Source organism: Rhea americana, unplaced genomic scaffold (assembly GCF_003343005.1).
Source record: "Rhea americana isolate MKP2758 unplaced genomic scaffold, rheAme1 scaffold_297, whole genome shotgun sequence".
Classification (NCBI taxonomy): Eukaryota; Metazoa; Chordata; class Aves; order Rheiformes; family Rheidae; genus Rhea; species Rhea americana.
The window spans coordinates 231,050-253,006 of record NW_028186420.1 but is presented as its reverse complement, the minus strand read 5'-3'; the positions used below and the strand labels follow the sequence as shown (position 1 = coordinate 253,006).

General features: G+C 47.4%; 1 protein-coding gene across 1 annotated transcript; it reads left to right on the top strand.

Moving 5' to 3' along the window:
- Nucleotides 1-593: 593 nt before the first annotated feature.
- On the top strand, nucleotides 594-18,429 carry KPNA7 (karyopherin subunit alpha 7). The gene is made up of 14 exons (XM_085309401.1): nucleotides 594-694; nucleotides 1,930-2,047; nucleotides 2,710-2,839; nucleotides 7,705-7,865; nucleotides 9,890-9,998; nucleotides 10,630-10,767; nucleotides 11,336-11,421; nucleotides 13,018-13,286; nucleotides 13,811-13,893; nucleotides 15,099-15,362; nucleotides 15,740-15,973; nucleotides 16,325-16,507; nucleotides 17,175-17,324; nucleotides 18,221-18,429. Exons 5-14 carry the CDS (start codon nucleotides 9,933-9,935, stop codon nucleotides 18,302-18,304), a joined length of 1,557 nt encoding a protein of 518 aa, XP_085165527.1. The 5' UTR covers nucleotides 594-694; nucleotides 1,930-2,047; nucleotides 2,710-2,839; nucleotides 7,705-7,865; nucleotides 9,890-9,932; the 3' UTR covers nucleotides 18,305-18,429.
- The last annotated feature ends 3,528 nt before the right edge of the window (nucleotides 18,430-21,957 follow it).

Genomic DNA, 21,957 nt, shown 5'->3' with positions numbered 1-21,957 from the left:
CTACTGCACCTGCCCACAGAAGACTCAGGACTTCACTGTGTCTGTCACCTCCCTGAAATACATGGACTAGCAGGGTCTCTAAATTGGATCAATAAAATGTTAAACCAAATACCCACAGATGATAAGTGCATGGGACTAAAAGTAGTTCATGCTTGCATCGAATATATTTTTTTGGGTGCGAGCCTCAAACTCTTCTGCACATTTAAATTCTTTATATCCCCCCTCCCTTTACAGCTGGCTGAACTGAGGCACAGCACAATTACAACTTAAATCTTGAGAGCTGTCCAGCTGCTGTGGCCAGTACTCTTTGGCAGACAGATGTCACAGTGAACCTTTGGTCAAACCAGCCACACTGGTGACCTAAAGTGGCCTTTGATGGAGCTAAAGTTTTATTTTAAAATAATTTCTATGTGCCGTATTTATGATGAAAACTTCTGGCTGTTTGCTTTGAGCAGACAAGATGAAGGCTGTTGTCCAGTTACAGCCTTATGTGTTCAGTTGCTCAGCTAATGTGAACTGCTCCTRATGACAACTACTTCTGTATCAGCTTTAAGTATTTTTCTGTAATATTTGTCTCTACAGGAGCATCTGGAATGTGGTTATTCTGCAAGCATTGCTGTCGTGGGTATTTTGGGTGAATATGTTTGGGATGGAGTTTCCAACTAGGAAGATTCAGAGAAACAGCCCCTTCGAGGTGAAAATTAGAGCATTCATGTTACACCCACATTAAATTTGTAACTAACTATTCATCCTGAAAACCTTATTCTAAGAACTCAGTGTGTCTTGTCAGGAGCAGAATAATACCACAAAAACCATGGCCAGCTTGAATTTTGAATATTAAGGATTGTGATTAACTTCTCAGGAATGCATCCAGAATAAGTCATATTTGCTTGCCTTTTTCAGGTAATTATTTCAATCCATGAACACATAAGTGAAGATCATAAACAGTTCTCAGACAGACATCTTACAGAAGGACATGAAATGCATCATATAAATAATCGATTCTGACCTGTTCACCCAAGTATAATGTGCATAAAAATCCATTTTGCCCACTCAGGAGATACAGGGGCTGCAAAGGGAGCAATCAGATCCCTCCATGGAGTGATCCAGGTCAAAATGGCAAACCTTAAATAGACAGAAGCTTACTCAGCCCAGCGACAGATCAGCAACACGTAGAACTCAAACAAACTGCTTCTTGAGTACCTGGGATGCCTCTCACAATTTTAATAAAATGTCATTGCAGCTTCCATAGCACAGGCTATGGTGTATCCTGTATCATCCCTGACCACACTGTTCTCCAGTGTTGTCCAGCACATTACTGCACTGTGTAAATCCCACTGTGACAGTCTGTGCTGGACTGCGGCTAGTTCATCCAGCCGCATCCCATTAGAGAGATTATATTTGGTAAAGATGTTTTTGAAGGTCTGCTTAGAAAATGAAGGAGATGTATTCTGCCAGGATATTTCTGGATAGCGCTGTGCTTCGCAGTTAGCTCTGGAGAATGCTGTTAAAAAGCTGTATCCTGAAAGGCCTGAGCTGGGGTGTTTGCCTTCAGTGCAGGCTCTGTTTCTTGCTGTGACACAGRTTTCTTCATCATCTTAAAGTGAGAGTAAAAGTCCAGGCTTCCTGGCTGAAGGGTGGAAAATGGTTTTCAGATTGCAAAATGGTTTTCAGATGAGGGGCAAATTCATGTRCATAATAAAGATTCTGGTCTCCTTCTCCCAGGGCTGCCAGGATTGCCAGGCTGAACGCAGGGTCCATAGTGGCACTCCCTGTTGTAAAGAAGGAGGTTATAAACGTACAGAGGACAGGCAGAGGAACAGCTAGTAGAAAAGGGCTTTTGACTGCTCGCTTTACAGCCTCAGCCTTTGCGCTGCTGTGATGAGCCTTGAAATACCAAGGAACTCCCTTTCGGACATTGTCTTTCAGGGTTGCATTTAAGTAACAGCAGCAAACGGATCTCTGGTCATTAGAGGGGAAATGGTATCTGGATCACAAAGCCCTGCTAAAGGATCATAGGGTTATATAAAGATCGGCCCAGGAGACGGTAAGATGTTGTTCATTTATTAGTCATTTTTAAAAAATGCTGATTCTCTGATGAAAGCTGTATCCTCATTCTCAGCTGTTGTCTGTTGCCTGCTGGTGGAGTATTGCCTCCTTGGAGAGGATYCTGTGAGGGCTGGAGGGGTATTGGCTGTACAGAGACACATCCAGTTGCTAACCAAACAAGGACAGATTGCTCCTCATGAGGCACAGAGGGTCTGATGGGGGAAGACGCCAAGTACTTTTAAATCCCACTAGGTGTTCAGTGAATCATTGGTTCTGCAGAAGATGGTCTGTGCGGTTGCCTGATCAAAAACTCTGCGGGGATGTGCACACATGAGAAAGCCAAGTCCTTCTTTCTGTTGTGGTCTAACTTCTCAGTGCTCAGCTTTCCAAATGTAGCACTTTTTTAATGTGACAAATTATGTGAACAAAACAAACAACCAAAGTCTTTTTTTATTCTTTCTTTTCTTTTTCTCCCCCCCCCACCCCCGCTTTGGTAAAGGAAAAAGGGGGAAGAAAATCCCCTGAGAGCTCCAGCAAGTGCCATCAAGTTAACCCCACACAGACTGCTGAGAAGATCGGGAGTTTTTAATCCACAGCACAGGTTTGGGGCACTTGAGCTTGTGGAGCAACATGTAGCACTAATGAGTTACTCTGCCCTAGGTGGACCAGCTGTACAGAGGACTAAGCCAACTCTTCCACTAGGATTTACCTCTGCCTGCCAACTGCAGAGGAGTATTAACATTCAGAAAACAGGTCTCACCATGGATCTGGCAGAGATGGTGCACTAATGGTTAGTAAACCTTCTGTCTGTTCCCTCCTGTCTGTCTTACCTTAGTTCTCCAAATGTATCTGACACAAAACCCTCAGACACAAGCATAAACCCAAAGCAGATCTGTCAGCTAGTCCCTTCCCTAGCCCCAGCCTTTGGCCACAGGACTTTATGTCTAGTTCTAGCCAATGGCCACCAATGACCAAATTCTTGTGTTTAACCAGAGGCTATCAGGAGCCGCAACCTCATCTTGGACAAGGACCATCTCCCAGCCCCAAGTAGTGGGACGGTGCAAGCTACAACAAGAGCACTTGGACTCTACTAGGATGGAATTACAAAAGGCAGCAAAGTCCAACCCTAGCCTAGGACTGTCACCTGAGTAAGTCCCTTCTAGCAAAGGCTTGGAGCTTCTTTTGCCCTATCTTTAACTGGCCCACTATCTATAGCCCTAGACAGGGACATCAGTAAAATCACAACCATAGCCCTGACCAGGACTTATGAGTCAATCACAGCCTCACAGAGTTGAGATTTAGTAGCACCTAGAGCTATTTGATGACCTGAGTTTTGAAGACAGTGGATCCAGATCATGAACTTGATTCACTTCAGCTGATTTTGGATCATAGCTCATGCCATTTGGCAACATGTGCTAGCTTAGATTACAAGGGCTGTACATGGGCAGTCARCAGCTTCACTGGTAAGACTGCAGGTCCTTCCCCATATACATTTGGAAGATGTACACTCCAGTTATGCCACGGATCACCCCTGTTCAATTAACTCTGCCTGTAACATTCAGGAGCAGAAAGACAAGACAGTGGGGGCAGGAGGAAGCTCTGAGATTCTTCTTCCCCTTATTTCCCTTTTTCCCAGGGAGTTGTGAACCTCTGTTTGAGAAAATGGAGTTAAGGAGGAAGAACACACACAGACTACCTGCCTGCTTAAGGGGAATTTGAGTATATATTTTTATGCATCTAATCATAGAATCATAGAATGGGTAAGGTTGGAAGGGAGCTCTGGAGATCATCTAGTCCAACCCTCAAACAAGTGGCCTGTAGGGGATCGAACCCACACTTCTAATACAAGTCACCCCAGTTAAAACAAATCTGCGTGGAGGATAACACGAGCTGCAGTCTGTGTGAGCATGCTTCCAGYAAGAGGAGAGACCAGCTCCGGTCAGCTTGTCCAGGGAAGCTGAGTGCACCGTTCACACAAGTGATACCTTCCAAACCTAGAGAGATGTCAGTGTGGTGAAGTGGCAGAAGAGATACAGCACAGTGAGATATAATTACTGGGGGGGGGGGTCCTGAAAGCTCATTACCGATCAGTGTGTATGTGTGTGTTACTGTGTCCAGTTCTGGGCTGCCCAGTACACGAGAGACATGGAGCTACTGGAGAGAGTCCAGCGTAGGGCTACGAAGATGATTGGAAGTCTGAAGCATCTGCCCTATGAGGAATGGCTGTGAGAGCTGGGCCTGTTTAGCCTAGAGAAGAGAAGACTGAGGGGGATTTTGTCAATGTRTATAAGTATCTGAAGGGAGGGTGTCAAGGAGATGGGGCCAAACTCTTTTCAGTGGTGTCCAGCGACAGGACAAGAGGCAACGGGCACAAACTGAACCACAGGAAGTTCCACCTGAACATGAGGAAAAACTTCTTCACTGTGAGAGTGACRGAGCACTGGACCAGGTTGCCCRGAGACGTTGTGGAGTCTCCTTCTCTGGAGATATTCAARGCCCACCTGGATGCAACCCTGTCTAATAACGTCTAGATGACCCTGCTTGAGCAGGGGGGGTGGACTAGATGATCTCCAGGGATTCCTTCCAATCTTAACCGTTCTGTGATTTCTGTGATTCGGTGATTTTATGTGATGTGGAACAGTTGAAACAGAAACTAATCACTCCTGGGCTTAGCAAAAATCATCTTAACTCCAAGGATCAGGTAAAATATGCATATTGAATGTCTTCTTAGCATCTCCTAAGCACAACTTTCAAGCAAAGGCCCCTAAATACACGTTTTAAACAAAGACACTAATTTCTGTTGAAGTACTGTCCTCAGCTATGGTAATCAGAGATATCTGAGGAAGGTGAGTTGCCGGGACCCAGCACGCCTGGCAGTCCTCAGTAATATGTCTCTGGGGCAGTTTCCTCTTCCCTRTGCCCAGTCCTTGCTGGGGTGGCCGCAGGCACTGTCCCAGCTTGCAAACAGGTCAGAATTGCGCTGTAACTGTCCATCACCCTTGCCAGGGTGATGCTGATTGCTGGCAAATCAGTGCAGACTCCACGCCTGTAGAGAACGCTTTAGCCTTTCTCCTGCTGGGCACCGCCGGGGACAGTGGTGCATGATTGGTACACAGGGGTTTTCTCAGTAACTGCAAGGACATGCCATCCTGCTGCTGTGTCTCACCCCCAAATTCACCTTAGCTTTGTCTGTGTCACTTCCTCCAGTTACAGATTCAGGGACTAAAACAATATTCATTACTGGGCCCCACTAGAAAAAAAAATCTTTCAAGATTTTTGGATGTAGGTGATTATAATTTTTGCAGCTGAATAAATCAGTGTCCCATAACTGACAGAGGATAATGGATTTAATAAATAGCTATGATTAAGTCTGGTGTTATTTTTAAATAATTTCAAAAACTGCTACTCTAATCCCTTCGTGGCTGGCAGAAAGGATGCTGCTTAGAAGTTAAAATTAGTTGCTTAATGTTCAGCGTGGTGTGGAGTTACAGGGCTCCAGGGCTGTGCTAGTTCTCGGAGGCATCCACTTACACAGGCTGGCTAATGGGCATTAACAGCTGCATTTGGCAAGTGTTAAAGGACTCCCACAACTCACACTCCAGCGCTGCTGCTGTTCTCATTTCTGGGGCTCAATTAGCTTGTCAGGAGCTCCCATTGACTCCAGTATGCCCAACTGATGGGATAATCAGTTGGTGTTACACTTCACAGTTTTATCCGCTTTACAACCAAGAGGCTCCAAAATGGCTTTCACAAGCTGTCTCTCTTCCAGCACAGCAATTCCCTTGTCTTTAATACCCAGGGAATTCACAGCTCTGCCGTGCCTTTTTATCAATAAATATAGATCTCTTTTGTATAATATCAGTGTGACTTTCTAACACCTACATTTCCAAGTGAATGATCCCATTCTTAGCAGGAAAAAGACACTTAAGAACATTTTGTCTTGAACAAAACCACACAAAGGGACAAGTCTTCTGGTCCATATGACTTCATACAAGTATTAGATGTGAACTGTGTATTTTCTCAACCATACAAAAAATCCTGGAGAACTTGAGCTAGGGTTGCAGGAGTGGAGATGTCCCATAGTGCAGTGGGTAACCATGGAGAGTTGGTGTTGATCGAACCCATTTTAACCTGCCAATACCCAGACATTTGGAAGAAAATTAAGCCACCGTCAAAGACAAGATTCCATTTTCCTGGTGCCATCACAGAGCCCTGCTGTATTCCTGTAATAAAAACTGACTGCAGGGGAAAGACGCTGGACTGAGGTGCAGTTTGCCCTGACCTGCTGTATGTGCAGGCAACGCAAGGTGCGATCCTGCTCTCCCACCACCCTCAGTGACACCTTCCCTCCTCGTGTGTCAGCCCTGGAATTGCAAGGCCACAGGATGAGCTGTTTTGGCTGAAATGGTGGAAAATCATGTGTGCGGGTGTGCATGCAAAGGGGGAATGAACTRTTGGAGGGAGAGGAAAGCAGGATCACTTTTGGAGCAGCTACACTACACAGGGGTAACAGCAAGCTTGAGCCTTGGAAAATCCAGCTGCAGTGCCTAGCTTTGCCACTGGCTCAGCAATAAGACAGGGATAACAATAAATCCCTTCTCCCACCTTCTGCACGTCCTGATTAGATAGACTGTAGCAGACCGGGGCTGTCCCTTGTTATGGGCTTGTTTGGTGTCTAACACAATGGAGCGCTGATCTCGACTCAGATCTGTGGCTGCTACTGTAACAACAGGATTGAAATGAATCTAATGGCTGGCGGTGGGGAGGTGACCAGCTGCRTGACGTCTGAATCCCTGCGAGGAATCAGTACAAGCTGCAAAGTTAGCAATGCCTCCCTCTGAGATTGTGTACCAGGGAGGAAGCTGAATTTCCAGGCTCTGTCTTTGCCACATTTAGGAATTGCCCTGGGCAGGCATGAAGTGGCGTGGGAATATCTTGAGAGCCATGTGGATTTACCAGGCCCGGTCGAGAAGCAGTCAGGGTGTATTCACACGGTGGCCCACATCCACCAATTGTCCCCTGGTGGGAACGCAGCTCTGCGGTGTGCAGAGCGGAGCCGGTTCAGGCAGCCCGTGAGGATGTTTTTGCATCAGGCACCCTCGTGCTGCAGTCCCAGGGTTAACAGACGTGAGGAAATGAGTCTGTTTGCACTTACCAGTGTATTGACAATCCCAACAGTGGTTCACAGGAAGGGGAGTGAGATCAGGCATCTTTCACTTTGATTTACACCAGGCTGAAGCACAACTGCAGCTACCCCAGCAGCAACCTGCTTCGAGCATCTGGTTGCTTGCTCTGCGACGCAGACCACTGGCGCATCTCTTGGCTCAGGTCCCTGCCAGCATCGCCCGTACCAGGGAAACCATGGCACTCAGTGACTTCCTCCGCACTGGTGCATTTTCATCTCCCCCCACACACGCACAGCTGGGCACAGGGCTTTTAAAGGCTCTGCTGTRAAGTGTTCATGTAGCACCAGTGCAGCAGGGCTGGATTCAGTCTTGGTTGACSTTCCTTGGTATTGCTGTAACTAGTAAGTAAAATTGATTACGTGATGTTAACTTAATGGACTACATTAGAGTTGAGTGAAAAAATATGCTGTTTGAGAGCAGACATTCGTAGAGTTGGCAAGAGTCCCTACCTTTGCTTTCTCTCTGCCAGGTGAGGTTTCCTGTTACAAAAGGACTACTCCAAGCAGCCGTTGGAGTTGTACAATCTCATGCGATGGAGTCAGAGCTGTGCCTACATCACCTAACTCCACTGCAGAGAAACTACACATTGACATCTTTCCTGGCCAATACCTTTCACTGCACGCAGTGACGGTAAACCTGTTAAAGAGACGTGAAAAAACAGAGGAGGGAAAAACAACGCTTTTATCTCAAGGCTTAAGACTGATGTTTTCAAATCTGCCACCAGTCACAGTCTAACTAATCCACAGTGTCATGGTGGGAGTGCTTGACAAGGGTTACAGGGTGAGAAGGAGCAACAGCAAAGAAAACCTCTAAACTAGAACTGCAGCTTTTCATACCTGTCAAAATGTGGATTTTCAGCCTGAGCACACAAGGCTGAGCTCGGAGGACACTGTCATGTAGATTTAGGGTTTTATCTCCTTTCCTCTCCATTAGCTGTGATACCCTCTTATTATGCTGAAAACTGAAACGTTTCTTCCTCCRGCGGTTATCCCCTTTCCCATTCGGCAAATATCGATCTGCCTGTGTCCTCAACACAGGTTGAGATCAGATTGCTCATCTTGTGCCTGCACGTGGGCCGAGCACTCGGCAGTGCCGCTTCTCATGCCATCAGGAATTGAAGCAATGTACGGGAGGGGTCGTTAATGAGTTTGCATGTGTTTTTTTCTCTCTGTGTTCTTGCTCTCCGTGGGCTCGTGGTGACAGTCCTGAACAGGATTGGTCTGATTGCAGCTGGCAGGAGGAGGGGAAATGGAAAGGGCAGAAAGAGAAAGAGCAGCTCAGGATAACAATAAACTTCTTGCAGCCTTGTTACAGCGTTCATATCCTGCAGCACCTGGAGCGAGAAAGCTCTCGCTGCACAGCCTGCTTGGCACTGCCCGGCACAAGAGYGAGGCAAAAGCCTCGCTTATCTCGTGGGGTGATTTTAAGCCAATTTAATTAAACTGTTTGGAAAGGTTGCAGGGACCATCTACTTCAGCTTSAACCAGTCCTGTTTGGATTTAGCTTTGGCTGATTAGGAATTAACTGAAACAAAATTAGAGGGTTCACAATAACTTTTGCACCGGATTAAGTTGAATTAAAAAGCAATGGAAATGTAAATTTGTTTCAAGCAGCCAAAATGCAACCAGTGGTACTTGAAATTTAAAAATACAGAGTTTAGGAATAGCACAACTAGCTTTTAATGTCCACAAACAACAGATATATCTGAAGATCTTCTCTCAACCTCCCTTCTCCTGACTCACCTTCCACACAAAGCTTTGTACAACTGGTTTCAATTACTTTGAAAAGGAGAATTGGCATGACCCTCCTGATCTTTGAATCTATGATTTAATAACCTGGGTACTRTATATTTTTCACAAGTATTTCCATGCTGGAAATAGCAGCATGGTGAAATATATGTTCTCTGTAAATCATATAATTTGTTTTAAAATACCTCTCGTGATACCCAGCAGGATAGAAAGGCCCAAATTGTGCTGCCAGGTAAGTTAGGTGCACAGGATGCAAACCTTGGGGTTCAGTCCTGCCTGCTGACCCYGATGCTCTCATCTGACTCCCAGGAACAACCTCACCTTCCCACAGCAAGCCCCAGACATCCCCTCCAAATTACTGTGCTTCCTGTCTCCCTCACATAAAAAAAAATGTTAAGCAATACATATTAGGTTTTAATTAAATATTTTAATAGCTGTTTTCTCTGCCCATTTAGCAAATACTGCTTCTCCTTGGGGGGAGGGGGGGGAGGAGGTAGCTGCAAAGAGGGCCAAAGGAGATCYCCAAAGGAGGCAAAGTGCAAATGCAGAAGGGAAGTGTAGGGTGGGTGAGAGCAGGACTCTCAGGAGGGAGAGCACRGCTGCTCCTTGTTAAGGAGCACCCAGGTGTTGCTATGAAAAATGAATGGTTGGTAATTGAGGGAGAGGCTGGCTGGGGAGCAGCCAATTGGGGGGGAGCCTGTGGGAGCGGGGGCACCATGACGGGGAGATAAAAGAGTGAGATGAGGGCTGGTGGGCATGGAGAGGGGGTTGAGGTGAGTGGCTTTTTYCTTGGTGTGACTAGGACAGCTACAGGGGGAGGAAAAGAAGTTCCTGAGGTTTGCAAGCTTTGTAGATAAGGTGGATGTTTCTGGTGTGGTTGTAACTCAACACTTCTTTATCCTGAAGCAGGTGGAGGCTTTCAGTTGGCAGCTTGATCAAACCTGTCAAGATGCCAGTTGTGAATGAGCAATGTGAGCGGATGAGGAAGTTCAAAAACAGAGGCAAGGATGCAGCTGTAAGTGTGGGCTTCTCAAGAGTCTGAACATGGCCTTTGTACAAAGGCGGAATTGACTGAGGGCTCTCCCTTTCTTGGTGGGAGCTGACAGTAAAGCTTTTGAATGGCAGCTGGGRGAGAGAGGACAGAACCCTTCTGCCAAAAGGGACACTTGGACTTAATTTTCTAGATACAGTATACTGCAAGGTGGAGCTTGCATAGTCTGTCTGGGCTGTGGGGAAAATAGTGGTGCAGGCAGGTGGGAGATGAGTGGCAAGTAGACAACTCTAAATTGAGCCTGTGAATATGCTGGGCAGCAGGAAGGGAAGGTCCTGATGCAAAAACTCTGGGATCTGTGAAGTTCTGTACTTGCCTAGAGAGCAAGCTAAGGCTTTGCCTTTCAAGTTCAGCAATTTGACTTTTAAATTAAAAGACTTGCTGGTTGCAAGTTCATCTAGCACCCAGTATCCTTGGGAGGCAGTTAAGTGAGAGCCCTGTTCTGTCTCCTGCATAGCCTTCCAGGCCCTAGAAATACCTCAGGGTGCATGCTGACTCTGTGTCCCTTATGAAGGGAACTTGGGCAGGATGTTAGGGAGCCGAGCATGGAGAAGATGAGCTAGTAAATCTAGGTGGTGCCTCTCTCCTCTCCTAGGCACAGAGGAGGCGGAGAGTGGAGGTGAACGTAGAGCTTCGAAAGGCCAAGAAGGATGAACAAATCCTGAAACGCAGAAGTATTTCCATCACTTCCATGGAGGAGAGYCTTTCTCTAGGGCAAGAGAAGAAGAATGCAGTAAGTGCTGGGGGCTCTGCACCTGGATAGACTCTGCTACAGTGCACAGCTTGTATGCTTTCTCACCTAATGTTTCCTCAATATTTGGGGCCACTTACCAAGTCTTACTCAAATGACTTGGGTTAAATAGCTGGTGMCATTCCTGATCAGTGTGTCTGGTRTTGGAGACTGCATTTCAGACTGTCTAGCCCTCTTTCTGGGTTAGTTTGCATGAAAACCATCTCATATGGCTTCCCTGGATGACAGGTAGAACTGGACTTCCAGCCACTTGGGAGCTGGCAAACTTCCAGTCTGGCTGCATGTGCAGGGAGGGGCAACTAGCAAGCTAGTAGGCCCATTACAGTGTGGTGGTGACTTTCTTTCTGTGCTTGATCATAAGGAATAGTTGCCTCTAAGGCTTTTGTGGGTTCTCTCCCTCTGCCTTATCTCAAAACTGTTGTCTAAAGAATAGTCATTGCTTAGATAAAGTGGTGACTGACTAGGGTCTAGACACCTGATTGACTGCAAAGATTAAACTGGAGGGAGTCTTGGCTTGCCTTCTGACTCTGAATCATTCTCCATGACACAGATTATTCAGCTGTCCTTGGAGGAAATAGTTGAAGCTGTGAATGGGAGCAATACTGAGCTACAGCTGCAGGCTACACAGGCAACCAGGTATGCTGCCAAACTGCTCTGTTACGCACTTGGAGAGATGAAGCTGATACAGGGCTGACTGCTGGGCCTTGCAGGTAGAAGGCATTCTCCTCTGTTTAAAGAGTTATCTGMAGATTTGGCAAACTACTGGGGAGAGTCCTGTCCAGTAACCTCAACTGCCCTGAGGAACCTTAGCAGAAGCCTGAACCCCTGCAGCCTGCCCTGTATGGTCTTGCTCAGGTCTTCTGGCTTCAGCTGTGGTCCTGGGCAATGCCCATGRGAAGCTGGAACTGATGAACTGAGGCTAAATGTGACCAAGGAGTTAGCTGTAGCCCCAAGATTTATGACCTGAACTGCTGTGCGCTGTGCAGACAGGGTAGAGACTGAGCTTCAGCTAATAGGTGGGATAGTTGGGGAGAAAAGAAATACTAGAAGCTTAATCAGAACAAGGGCTAGATAGCCTAGCCCTATAAAGGGATGCAAGTGGGCAAGGATGCCCTCATCTGGGTGGGAGCAGGAGGAATTGAAAGCTAGTGCCCTCAGCCCAGGCTGCAGCAGAGACCTCCCTCCCCAAAGGGCCCAGGAGAGGCTGCTCTGGCTGCTGCTGTTTCCTGAGCRAATCCAGTGCTTCCTTGGGTGTCTCTTGCTGCCAGATTGGTGTGCTGTGGAATCACTGCTGTTTCTAATGGCTGTGAAGACATCTGCCCTTGGCATCTGGAGCCATAGCCTTTTGCCCTAGAGAACAGATCAAAAGTACCTGCTGTAGAAGGTGTTAACTGAGGGTTGGCCAATGTGCTCCCACCCTAAAGCGAGCCAAGTCATGACTAGCTTGCTAATCTGCAATACAGAACAGAGCTAGCTTTCTGCTTGTTCAAGGCTTGCATGTGCCTGGGGTGCCCTGATGSCATGCTAAATTTACACCATCAAGATTTTCAGTGGCAGTGCTAAAGCAGCTCTTAGCCATTGATTTACACCTCCACACTACCCTCTGCCAGCATGAGCGTTTGTGGCTGTGGAGCAAACCAGACTGGGAAGCAGGTCTGGCTGAAAGCACTTCTTATGGCTTTGACTAGATCAATGCACTGATCCTGTTTGCCTGGCAGCCACACATGCTGCTGTGCCTGTGTGAGGCAGGAACTAGCAAARAGTAGCAGCAGGGAGATGCTGATTCTGGATTTTAAGTTGTAGTGGGTAAAGCAGCCTGTGAAACTTCATTTTTAAATGGGACCTCTGGTCTGGCCAAGGCTGGCCGATGCTCCTGAACTGAGAAATGGCAGAAGCAAGCTTGCAGGCTGTAGCRGAGAGCGAGTTGCGTGTAACTTGCTTATTCATTGTTTTATGAAAATAACTCTTGCAAGAGAAGGAGTATAGAATAGYGTTTGGTTCCAAGAAGACATATCAAGTATGGCACTCTAACAGACAACCTGCTGTTTCCTCAGCATCTTAGATTTTTCTTCTGTAGAAATCTCTATAGTAACTCCTCTGCCAGAGGATTTGCTGATATATGATGCTGAACTAACATCTTGTAGCTGCTGCTTCCCTTGTGGGCTAGGACCTTAYGCCTAGCTGCAGGATTATGGCCCATTCTGTGCCACTAATGGGCTGTATCTRTTGCAGGAGAATGCTGTCCAGACAGAGGGACCCACCTCTCAATCAGATCATTGAATCTGGGATTATCCCCCGCCTGGTTGAATTCCTAACCCGTGCTGACAATGCTCCTCTGCAGTTTGAAGCAGCCTGGGCACTGACTAACATAGCATCTGGCACCTCAGACCATACCAGAGCAGTGGTGGAAGGAGGTGCTATCCCAGCCTTTGTCTCCCTCCTGTCCTCCCCGCACATGCATATCAGTGAGCAGTCTGTGTGGGCTCTGGGCAATATAGCAGGTAGGTGGAGGTCCTTGGGCTTGTGGGCATGGAAAGGGTTGTTAGTCCCATCAGCAATGGGCTGGGCAAACATTGACASTTAAGAGGACAGAACCACCAGCCTTGTTACTGAGCTGCTGTMACTTTTGAAACCCTTCAGTCCATTCATGTGGCCTGGCACCCTTTAGACCYTGTGCTGGCTCTGCAAAAGGGTCTTGGCCAAAGTCAAATGCAAGATACCATCCTCCTGGGATGATCTGAGCTGCTGTCATTAGCTGTTCAGTGATCCTTCTGGGTACTCAGAGCCCTTTGCAGTGGAAGCAGGATGGGTTGTGCCTGATTCTAACACTGGTACAAGTTGGCCAAGAAATTTCTACAGTCTAACTGTTAAACTTTTCTCACTTGATAATACTTTAAACAGTGTGGCTGGTAAGCGAGCCTCAGTCCTCCAATACTTGCCTGTGACCGCAGGTATGGTTTCTCCTTAATGTTGACTGTTTTGTGACTTAAGTAGATGTAATAATGACCCTCTTTCATCTATACAGGTGATGGTCCTCTGTACAGAGATGCCCTTATCAATTGCAATGTGATTCCTCCTTTGCTGGCTCTGGTGTCACCTGTAACTCCAGTAAATAGCCTCTATTTTCTTGACTTAACACTTATTAATCACTTGGGTAATGGATGAATGGTGGTGACCTATCAGCTGACTGTTGGAAGTAGCAAGCTGTTTGTATAATGGAATGAGACCCTGTCCTAAACTGCTTTTGAGGACTCTGCCTCTCTGAAGTAAATATAAAGCATGGGGATACCAGGTAGACAAGCTAGTCATCAAATCARTGTGGTGACTTCTAGCCTTAGCTTTCCCATCCAGGTTACTTCTAGTTTACAATGGTCAAACAAAACTAATGCAATAGCCCTTCCACATGGAAGTCTGAACTTGTTCTTCAAGCTTCCTACTGCTGCTCTTTGGGTAGCTTATGAACAGCTTGCTTTGTGCCCTATCTCTGATCTTTTGAGGTGGTGTCATCTTGCACTGCTTTCTGTCTCTGGGGAAGGTAGACGTCACTGGAGAAATGTAAGATGGATGGAGATAAGCTCTGAGGGACTCTAACAGTGGTGCTGATACTTACAGGGGTCCCATCCATGGGTGTGGTGGAAGCTGTTTGCTTTCTGTAGGCATAACATTGCCTTGAAATGCCCTGGATAAGTAAACACCCTCTAGCCCTTCTGTGAGTTTTCTTGCTGCTCTGTTCCTAGCCTGACTCACCCTTGTCTGTTAGGGAGCCCTGTGAAACATGACAAAAAACATCAACTTGTGTGCACAGCCTGGTAGCTGCAATGCTTTGAACCTAGCTGCCYCTGTTCTCCTGGAGGAGATTCTCTCTTGCTAGGATAAACTGAATGATGCTTTTAAAATCCCTGAGGCACTCTGTCCTAGAGCTATCTAATAATGCTAATACTAAAATACTGCTCCTTGGATGAGATCAAGGACCTGTTTTGTAATTTGTCCCAAGGACCCAGAAAATAAGCTCTTYGGCATCTTTGTTCATAGTTTGTCATACCACCAGACCTGAAGCTTTTGAAATTTGGTGTTGGGGGCAGGTAGGGAATTGCCTTAGTCACTTTACCTATTTCATCTCTCTCCAAATAAGCCACCTGTCTCAGACCTTTATTACAGAAGTCGTCTTCTGGCTACTTGAGCATAAGTATACTGGCTGCTTGATAATGTCTGAGTTGTAGGGACCAGAAGCAAGGTGCTACCTCTCCAGCACTCATTAGGGCAATGAGTTTTGTGGGCTGTGGAAGATCTTATGAGACACCCTTGTATTTCAGGTTGGGTTCCTGAGAAACATCACATGGGCACTGTCAAATCTCTGTAGGAACAAGAATCCATACCCTCCTCTGGATGCAGTGAAAAAGATGCTGCCTGTCCTCATCTGCCTCATGCAACATGAAGACAAGGACATAATTTCTGACTCCTGCTGGGCTGTGTCCTATCTGACCGATGGGTCCAATGATCGCATCCAAATTGTGGTTGATACAGGGATTCTCCCGAGGCTGGTGGAACTTATGGCCAACCCGGAGCTGATTGTTATGGTAGGAGGTGCAGTCAACAATAACTGGGTCCTTAATGTAGGAAATGCCAACTTCCTAGAGCAGAGAGTATAGCTGAAGAAGGCAAAGACATGTCTCCTCACTGTCTGAGGCTAGTATGGCCTGCAGTTGTCTTGAACTGCAATATTAGGTCAGTTACTGGTCAAGTTAATGTTCTGTTCCAGCTTGCTGTGGCTGGCAACTGGATAGAGAATGTAAAGCTGCTTAGAGCAGAATGGGAGGACAGTAGGTCAGTAAATGCAGCAGTAATCATCTACTATGCTTTCTGTATTTGAAGGCACAAGCACTTGGGAATCTTGTTAGGCTTTCTGGCAGGTATCCCTTGAGCTAAGGATTCTCATCTGCTCTAATCTGTCTAGACTCCAGCCCTCCGTGCCATTGGGAATGTAGTCACAGGGACTGATGAACAGACCCAGGCGGCTATTGATGCTGGTGTCTTGGCTGTCTTGCCCTGTCTCTTGCGGCATGCAAAACCAACTATACAGAAGGAAGCAGCGTGGACTCTCAGTAACATTGCAGCAGGGCCATGCCGGCAAATCCAGCAGCTCATTACCTGTGGATTATTGCCACCTCTGGTGGAGCTGCTAGATAAGGTAAGGGGTGGGGGTGTAGCACTGTACATAGAGCTATTGCAGAAACAGTGTTAAGAATCAATCCATGATGCCTCATTTGTGAAGCACTCTGAGGTGGCTTTGGGGAACATGGTGTCTGCTTCAAGATTGTCAAAAGGCTTGGAACAGCCTGAACACTTAGCTCACTTAGTATGAAAGCGTGGCTCTGAGCTGCTCCTGGCAATTGTTAAGTGTCCACCCAGTGCTCAGAGTACTTGGAAAAGTGGGGMCTGTCCAAATGAAATACAAAAGGAAATGGCTGGTCCTCATCTGACATCTCATACTCCTCTTGGAGCTCCCAAGCTTTAGYATTCCTCTCTGTGGCTCTTTCAGGGAGACTTCAAAGCTCAGAAAGAGGCTGTGTGGGCTGTGGCTAACCTCACAACAGGAGGCACTGTGGAGCAGGTAGTGGAACTTGTCCAGTCTGGGGTGCTCAAACCTTTGCTTGACCTACTCTCAGCCAAAGACAGCAAAACTATCCTGGTCATCCTGGATACCATTGCAAATCTCTTCCTGGTAAGATCTTGCTTCCAGCTACTACATCTTACATTTCATCCCCAGAGGAGCAAAGTGTGCTCCTCTGTTTGACTTTAACCTGTTTTTGCTCCCTTTTGGGAGTTTAATATTTCCAAGCTCTTAGGACAGCCTAGTATGTTCTTATTAACCTACTATGACTTTAGTCTATCTCTAGAAAGCAAAACATGACATGTGGTAATCCCCAGGCTGTAGAGAAGTGAAGGTCCTGTAGAAATCCAAATGCAGGGAAGTCAAGTGGTTTCAGGGATCTCTAACTGCCAGGGAGCTCAGCATTTCTGTAATAAGCCTGCTCACCTGAGAGCTTGTTTCCTCTAGTGCTATGGCRCCAGTGGAATGGCTTTTGCAAATGAAATACTTTGTGGCAGGTCACCTGCTGCTGCTTCTCAATGTGTGGATGTAATTGAGAAGCCTTTAGCTTGTTTGGGTAGCAGTCAAGTGACAATGCAGTAGTTGCAGCAAAGACGGTATTTCATCTGCACAGTAGCTGGAGGTTCTTAGAACCTCTGCTATAATCCAAAACGGGTAAGGACAACAAAAGCAGGGACTATAGTCACTGACCTGCGTTAGGTCAGGGCTTACAGTAAAGACTATCTTGGATCAGTTACAAACTTGCTTATATTTGCCCCTTGATTGCCTAATGTCATAGGCAGCTGAGAAGCTGGGAGAGACAGAAAGGCTGTGTCTGCTAGTTGAAGAACTTGACGGTCTGGAGAAAATTGAAGCCTTGCAAACCCATGAAAACAACATGGTCTACCGAGCTGCACTGAGTATCATAGAGAAATACTTTGCTGGTGAGGTATGTGACTCTTACCCTGCTTCTCATCTGCAAATATGAATTATTGCACACTGGAATGTAGCAGAGACCTTACTGAAATAGATCCTTTGTAAYAGGCTTCCATAGCAGTAGAGTAGGTTCTTGCAGCTCATTCCAGGTGCTTCTAAAGGTCTATAAAACCCCTCATTTGAGTTGTCAGCTGACTAGTTGCACAACAGAAATGGAAGCACTGATAGCATCTTGCTGCTGGAATTCAAACTGGCATCAGCTGGAGTTGCAACTGCTGATATGAATACTGAATACAGAAACTTCCTCCTGGAGCTGAGGTAGCTTGTCACTGTGAATGGAAGCCTCCTACTCCGCTCATAACTCTGCCCAGGTTGCTTTTGGATTATTTGACCCTTCCCATGTTWATGAACTCTTGGAAAAGAATATAGGGCATCAGCTGCCTTTTGGAAGCAAGCCTTGTAACTGTCATGTAGGTGCCATGCTTGGACCTGGCCTCACAAATGGGGAAACACCAAGGAATTTTAGTGGCTCAGTCAGATCTCAGAGCTGAACTCAGGCCTGAACTGCAGCAGCAGGGAGCGAATATCCATGTTGGCTCTTTGGCTAGAACCAGGGTCCATGGGATGCCTGTGCTAGAGAGCATGGAGAAAGCATGCTCTGGTATCTGAGCCTRTGGACTTGCTTACTTCCCTCTGAGCTGCAGGGACAATATGCTCTATAAAGAGCAGGAGGGACTTGGTCTTGCCCCCAAGGGCCATGTTACAGTGAAAAGCTGATCTGTGCTGCTGCTCTAACAAGCTAGTTCTTTTAAACAAGAATAAAATGGTCTGCAGCTYTATAAGCCTAGGCTTCCCCCCTGCCCAGCAGCTGCTTAACCTTTAACTGATGGTCACCTAACCTTTTCCTAGGAGAATCCAGATTTGCAGCCTGGGACTGACCAAGATGGACAACTATATGATTTCTCAGTGGAGAAGCAAGACTTCAACTTCTGAAGATGAAGCACTACAGAGCACTGACCTGCTAGGTGGAGGTGGCTGGTAGGAGCTTGGATCTCCAGACCAAGAGACCGTAGATGTTAAGTTGCTTTTTACTTCTGAAACTTATCAATAAATAACACTTTGGGGTTTGTACCTCCTGTGGTTTTTTTTTTCTCAGATAAGCTGGTGTTCTAAACAATAGCATAGACTTTTCTTGTAGTGTCTGAAGCCCTCCAGAAGTATATTAGGTATATCTGAGTTAAGAGCATAGACAGAAACTTTCTGTTAACTGTCTGATTCTGATGAAGCTGCTAAAGAGCAGGATGTTAACACTGAATTCAAATCTGTCTTGATGCTTGTGCTGAAACTTCTAGTCTTAGATATTTAGGCTTAGAGTGCCTGAAGTACAGCTTTGAAAAAACTATTCAAGAGCTGCTTCAGCCTTCTGCTGGAGGCAAAAACCTCTCTCCTGAGAGGAAATCCTTCTAGCATGAGGAAGAAATAAGCCGGGAAAACCTGGGTCACTGTCACCCATCTATGTAGTGCTTCCTGCTTGTGGGAAGCTACAAAGCTTCAGGCAGTGGGGCTTGTCCTCAAAGTGCTTTGCTTCATGTTGAATGGTAGTGTTGTGTGCCTGTGTTTGGGGGCAATATAATGCTTGGGGGAGGATTTGGAGTGGCAGCTTTTCTCTCCTTGCTGTAGTGGGTTTTAGTCCTTGGTTGCTTCAGCTTCCATCTGCAACTGATCCTGGGTGGTTCAGGGCTCTACCTCCTGGAATGTGGCCAGGAGGTGATGTGACAGAAACTAATGTGATGGGGAGAACTTGGTTGCTGGGAGACAAACTATTCCTCTGGCCTGAGCTTGTTCTCAGCAGGAGTTAAGCTGTTTTTCTAGTCCCCTAGGAAAGGGAGTTACACAGTGAAGTCTAGTTGTGCTCCCTGCCCTGCAAAGGGGTATGCAGTCCTGATCATATGTGCCAAGGCTGGTATCACCTATTTAATATTGGAAATGCAGGAGTTGTTGAATTGCAAAGTGATTTCTTGATTTTCTATTTTCTTGGATYCAAAACCATATACTTAAAACTGATAAAGCAATGCCTGAACATGCAACTGAAACAACTGCCTATGGAGAATCCTCTGTGCCAATGGGTTAACACAGGACTCCAACTCAGCAGTGTGCACCCTCTTGTAGCATGTTGCTGACAAAGCTGATGCTGCATCTGGAAATGCTCATATTTCACCAGGTAAAAAGAATCTGAGGCAGGTGCTTCCTCAGTGTAAATGGAGATGTAGACCAGAGCTGGGCTCTGCATGGCTGTTGACTTTGGACCATGGTGCTGCATGGGGCTTTTCCCTGTGTTTCAGGTGGGCTGGGCTGGGCTGGGCCTGGTGTCTGGGTGGAGAAAGGGAAGGTGTGAAGCAGGCAGCTAGGAGGACTTTCTCCTAAGGGTGCTTGGGCAGCAGGGCTGCCATTGGCTGATGCTCTGCTGGCTTGAGACAAGATATATATATATATATATATTTATTTTTTTTCTGGCTTACCTATGCATGCTAGAGAGGTCAGCCAGTGAAAGTCAGTGGTAGATGCTGTTATGCAGCGCCCTGAGAGCAACACTCCTTGTTTTGACCATACAGTGCTTAAGCTGCAATCAAGTGGTGCCCCTAAAGCCTGGGATATAATGGGGGGGAGGGGGGGAAATGTGACCCCTTCCTTAAGAGTGCAGGTACTTGCATGTGTCCTGCATAGCTCCCGGCCTTGCAGGGGGCCGCAATAYGAGCAAGGTGGCAGAGGTGTCTGGGGAGGCAGTGTGGCTCTGCCGTTGTACGGGTGCAGTTGGAGACCTGGGAATGGTGCCTGTCTAAACACGGCTGCCTGCTCGGTTGTATGCACCTGCTTGTTGCTGTGTAYGTGTGGTAGGCCGCTGCCTTGGTGGGTGCGAGCTACCTGCAGGCATCTGCTTGCCTGTCTCAGTGGGTGCTGCTCTCCCTCCTGCCTCGGGCACAGGTAGCAGTTGAGGTGGCAGTTTTCACTCTGGCCTTCTGCTCTGAAGGGCTGGAGTAGCTGACTTCTCCTGCTGCCCTCTGTCTCCCTGGTGTAACCCTGCTCCCCTTGCTGGAGCCCTGCTGGCTTGGAGGTGCYGGTGTTGGGAATGGTGTTGGGTCTCCCTCAGCCTGGGCTGATTCTCTGCGCGGGGACACACTCTGCTATCTGTACTCTGCATTTTTGTCCTGGTATTTACAGAGCAGGGTTCCTTCTTCCTTTTTGCCTTGGAGGAATTGCAGTGAGAGCGATTCCCAGCTGACCTGTCACTGAGCYCTGTTAAGACACTGCAGACTTTGAGCAAACAGACTGCAAGAGCTACAGCTCRGTCCCTCGGAGTGACAGGCTGGAGCTGAAAACAAACAGCAGGGAAAGTCTGCCACAGGGAGCTGAGACGCTGGGGACCAGCCCAGTGGCAGGCTRGAAATCAAGCGGGTGCTGGGGCTAGTCATAAATATCTTTGCTGTGCTTCACCYGAGCCTGCTCGAAAAGCACCAGCCCTGCGCAGGGGACCTGCTTGGTCCTGAGCCTTGATCTCACTTAGCAAATGCTTATGTGGTGCTGGATGCCCAGTAAGAGCAAGGTTACTGGCGGGGGGGTGCAAAGGGCCTCTGATGCCTCCTGTTAAACAGCTCTGGGAACTGGTGGGCAGAGCAAAGAAATAAAAGCTGTGGTTTAAAGTTGAAGATCATCCCCACTCAGCACAAAAGTGGTACCTTTGAAATCCAAATTAATGTGCTGGTGGGTTGGAATAATGAACTTAACCACCAACTCTCCACTCCCTTTCTGCTTCCACAAYCTCCCCTCACCTGCCCTCGCTTCTCTTTTTCTGCTGAAAAGCAGAGGAGAGGAGCTGCCTCCCCAGCCTGCGTGCAGAGCCAGCCCTGCCGCTTTCATCTGGCAGCACCGAGTGATGATCTGCACGCGAACACGGGCAGGAGCGGAGCCCAGCGTGCATCGTCCTCGTTCCCGCTTCCAGTTCAATAAATCAGCCGGATCGGGGAACTAGGTCATCTCTTTGCCTGCAGGAAAAATAGCTAACATTTGCTATACAGTAGTATTTACTACTTCTGTCTGGCTATGCTTATACACATTGAGCCCAGCATCTGCTCCAGACGGGAGCACRCGGCTAAGCAAACAGGACAACCTGGTCCTAGCTGGCTCGGTGTGAAACAAGGCTGGCCCGGMGGCTGGATGCGAGGAGTTTGCGGGATCCTCTGTTTGTGGGAGGGTTTAGGGATCCTTTCAGGATTTCTTAATGCTGATTTAATTTTTGGCTGGCAGCAGAGCTGAGCAGGCTTGCTCTGTGTATGGGTGTCCTGGCATTGCAAATAGAAGTTGGTTTATCACACTAGGTTGTTTTTCTTTCTTTTTTTTCTCATTTTTATTTTTATTTATTTTTATTTTTTGATTTGTCAATTTGTAAAGCAATAGGCTGGACCTGGGTGCTGCCTTCAGCCCTGGCCCGGTGCCACCCGCGCTGCGTCCCTCGGTGGTGCCCGTGCACCCTGCCGTGCAGCCCCTGCTCGGCTCATTGACCCGCAGTTTCAGCCCCCGTGTCGCCCCCGCGCCGCCCTCTGGTGCCGCCCCGCGGCCGCCCCGCCGCGAGGGGGCGCTGCCGCGCTCAC